The sequence below is a fragment of the Xenopus laevis genome, chromosome 6L (genome assembly GCF_017654675.1).
Source record: "Xenopus laevis strain J_2021 chromosome 6L, Xenopus_laevis_v10.1, whole genome shotgun sequence".
In the NCBI taxonomy this organism is placed as follows: Eukaryota; Metazoa; Chordata; class Amphibia; order Anura; family Pipidae; genus Xenopus; species Xenopus laevis.
Genome location: NC_054381.1, coordinates 68,699,704 through 68,703,841, shown reverse-complemented (window position 1 = coordinate 68,703,841; position 4,138 = coordinate 68,699,704). Strand labels below are relative to the sequence as shown.

The 4,138-nt window shown below is 36.9% G+C and overlaps 1 protein-coding gene across 2 annotated transcripts; it reads right to left on the bottom strand.

Moving 5' to 3' along the window:
* Positions 1-641: 641 nt before the first annotated feature.
* Positions 642-2,979, bottom strand: ccr3.L (chemokine (C-C motif) receptor 3 L homeolog). Of its 2 annotated transcripts, none has more exons than XM_018266966.2 (2): positions 2,650-2,979; positions 642-2,090 (listed from the first exon to the last, which is right to left on the bottom strand). In XM_018266966.2, the coding sequence occupies exon 2, from the start codon at positions 2,081-2,083 to the stop codon at positions 1,088-1,090; it is 996 nt and encodes a 331-aa protein (XP_018122455.1). In that variant the 5' UTR covers positions 2,084-2,090; positions 2,650-2,979; the 3' UTR covers positions 642-1,087. The 2 variants fall into 2 exon arrangements, with proteins under 2 accessions (XP_018122455.1, XP_018122454.1); XM_018266965.2 differs by having other exon boundaries at positions 642-2,136; positions 2,650-2,978.
* Positions 2,980-4,138: the final 1,159 nt, after the last annotated feature.

Here is a 4,138-nt window from a genome sequence, read left to right as displayed (position 1 = left end):
TTGCTTGACTAATGTGATAAAATAGGATTTTGAATAATTTTTTTTGGTTTAATTCAAACATGAACTTTAAAAAGGATAAGGAAAGCTACTGAAGCAGTTTATTCCTGATAGATTAGCCACAATAGTGCAAGCTATAACACTAAATTTATTCTGCAGAATGCCTTGCAAACAGCTCTATAAGCTCTCTATGTTTGTTTAGGAAAGCAGCTGCCATATTAGCTTGGTGTGATGTAACTTCCTGCCTGGTCTCTCCCTGCTGGCTCATAGCTCTGGGATCAGATTACTGCTGTGGGGGGAGGAGGGAGGGGGAAAGCAGCTCACTGAGCATGCTCAAGCCCAAGCCCTGGAGGTTCAAGCTAAAAGAAGGAAGTGTAATGCAGAAGCCCATGTGTACACAATAGAAAGAAAAAGATGCAGCATTTCTTTTGACAGAGGACTTAGAGCAGCATTACTTTGAGGGTTTACTAGTATATATAGACCTTTCTGATAAAGCTTACTTAGTTTTAATCTGTCCTTCTCCTTTAAAGGATAACTAACCCCCCCAAGAGTCCCAATCTAATAGCATTGGGGCTAGTAAATGGGGACCTTTAATCACCAAAGTATTTTCCCACAAAATCAATATATTAAAAAAATATTTAAATGTATTGCAAATTTTAATATCACTGTGTTGCAATAATTAACATTGTTTACAATTTAATACATGTAAAATACTGTCACAATATGCTGCCCTGCTTAACAAGGTATTGAAAAAAGTCTCAAAATGCGCATTGCCTAAAAATCATGAATTTATTTTACACAAACCTTTGCCATTTTGAAGTTACGGTTATCTTTATTTGCAAATGCATTAAAAGTAGTTAAGCGGCAAATCAGAATAAACATGGTTATATATAATCCTAATTATCTGCAAAGTGTTAAAGGCAAGCTGCAGATTACTATTAGAAATGTAATTTTCTTAACAAAATATACTGTGATCATGAAACTCAAATGCAAATATGTTTCTTGCAGTAAAATATATAGGCAGGTTTTAAAACCAAAATGCTTATCCAATAAGGCCAGTAAACTAGCATTATATATTAGCAAAGTGATTTCATTCATAAATGGTTTGAGGAGAATATTCAGTTGTCCTACTACTTGAACTGGAACGTCTAAACATGGACCAACAATTTGTACCAAATAATGTTGACAAATGTCGCCGGAATTTGGTTCCAACAAAGGTATAGAAAAATGGATTGATACAACAATGCAAATGGGCAATGTTCCGACAAATATAATAAGCATTGTCTATATAATCATTACATGTATCTCCCTGGGAAAGCTTGATTAATATCACTACATTATAAGGAGTCCAGCAAATGAAAAATGCAAGTACAATTACAAATATTAATTTTACAGCTTTATCTTTGTTGTGCATTTTGGTGTAAAAAAGTTTTACTATAATTAAAGTGTAGCAGTACAATATCACAATCAGTGGGAAAAGAAAGAACATAGTAAGTTGCTGATAATAACCAAATTGCTTCCATGTATCTATCTTCTCAGCAGAGTATCCAGTTTCCTCACACAGAATGCCAGCAGAAGAATCAATTCTTGTCCCATATAATACAAATTTCGGAATTGTAGATACAAAGCTTGTAACCCAAATGGCTATACTAGCCACGTATACATAAATGAGCTTTCTAGTACGTGCAGCTGATACAGCATGGACAACAGCCATGTACCTGTCTATGGTCATCACTGTCAAGAACAAGATGCAACTGAAAAAACCAATGAAGAATGCAGATGAAACTACTTTGCACATGCTGTTTCCAAATACCCACTCATTGCTGTGATAGAAAGCCTGAAAGGGTAGTGAGATGGTAAATAATATATCGGATATCACAAGATTCAGGATGAACAAGTTGGTAACAGTCTTTATCTTCTCATACTTCAGTAGCAGAAACAATATAAGACAATTACCCAGCAAACTGAAGGTGAACACAGTGTAGTAAAAGAAGGGCACTGCTGCAGCTCCAAATTTAACGCTCTCGTCTTTTGGGCAAATGTAAATTTCAGGTTCATCGTCATAACTTCTTGTTGAAAAATCCATTGTAGAACTGGAATGATGAATTTCAACAGAATTGGACATGGTAGCTTTAAGTTCTGCAGAAGACAGTTTCACAGTTTGATATCAAATGTTTTGGTAACGGTGTGGAGTGAGTGGTTAGCAAGCCAAGTCACACATTTCTTTGTTGCAAGAACTGAAACTACTGAAAACCATTTATTCGGTGGGTGGATTACAAAACTGCAGGAAACATATGTTTAGCAGGAACAGGGGCATACTGGAAACAAAATTTGCTTTCTGAGAAATAAAAACTGGTAACCTGCATAACAATTTCTCTATGTCAGCATGATGGAGACAGCAATGGACAATATTAATGTTAATGCTTAAAAGGATAAAGGATACCATAAAGAATACCATTCTTCAAAACAAAATTTGTTCATACCTGAAAACTGTCAAATGTTATGTTTTAACTAAATCAGTGCTTTAAATCTGATCTACATCAAATATATTACCTTATGCAACTAGTTATCTTAAAAATAATATATTTTATATATTTTTTCAAAAAAGATAAATATTTCTAGCTGTATACTGAAATATATATATCTTCCTACCTCTTTCATAGGTTCTGACTTAAGTCCTTTTTTCAAAGCACTAATAATAATTCAATAGGCTAGACCAGTGCTGTCCAACTTCTGTGGTATCGAGGGCCAGAATTCTTCTGCCCTATGTGGTGGAGGGCCGATGATGGAACTAAACCACACCCACTGTAGACCACACCCATGTTACTGTATGTCACTCACCCTGGTGGTCTAGTGGCCGGTGGTTATCGTTCATTTCCCTCTGGTGCTGGTCTCTCCTATAGCGTGTGTGATGATGTCATCGCGCATTGGCACGAAATTCAAAGGTATTTAAATGGGGCTTTGAATGAAAACTCATTGCCCGTTGTTAGGTCTAACTGTCCATCTCATGCTAGTGCCACACGTGATGTTTATTGGTTTCAATCCACTTACTTATGACTCTGCAATGAGAGGGCACTGTTTCAACCTGGGTAAATATACACAGAATGGGTTTCAGCACAAATGCATGTTTTCAATCCAAAATGTGCTCTGTGTGTATGCACCCAGGCCAACACTGTGCCTGTCAATGAAGTGGCAAAAGCGAGTGGGTTCCAGCAGATCAGTTGTTTCTCACTAGTCTGAGACTGTAAGTGTAAGTGTGTGAGTCAATGCAAGTGTGTAAGAAAAAAAACTACGGTCAAGGTTGGGGTTGTTTTCTCTGGAAAAAAGGTGCTTGCGAGGGGACATGATTACACTTTACAAGTACATTAGAGGACATTATAGACAAATGGCAGGGGACCTTTTTACCCATAAAGTGGATCACCGTACCAGAGGCCACCCCTTTAGACTAGAAGAAAAGAACTTTCATTTGAAGCAACGTAGAGGGTTCTTCACAGTCAGGACAGTGAGGTTGTGGAATGCACTGCCGGGTGTTGTTGTGATGGCTGATTCAGTTAATGCCTTTAAGAATGGCTTGGATGATTTTCTGGACAGACATAATATCAAAGGCTATTGTGATACTAAGCTCTATAGTTAGTATAGGTATGGGTATATAGAATTTAATTAAAAATATGGAGGGGTGTGTGTATGGATGCTGGGTTTTCATTTGGAGGGGTTGAACTTGATGGACTTTGTCTTTTTTCAACCCAATTTAACTATGTAACTATGTAACTACTGACCAATGCATATGATGCACTGATTCACCTGCTAATATGTGTATGCCCAAGACATGATTTGCTTGTAAAGTGGATAAAGATGGCCACATTTTAGCTGATTATTAGTTCTCTTTCAACTGTATTAACAATTCCATTCCTAGATTTGTGCCTTTGCCATGAAAATATTTGTAGACGGACGAAATACTGCATATAAGGAGACACTTAGGGGCCGATTCACAAAGGGTCGAATATCGAGGGTTAATTAACCCTCGATATTCGACTGGGAATTAAAATCCTTCAACTTTGAATATCGAAGTCGAAGGATTTTGCGCAAATAGTGCGATCATACGATCAAAGGAATAATCCTTCGATTGAACGATTAAATCCTT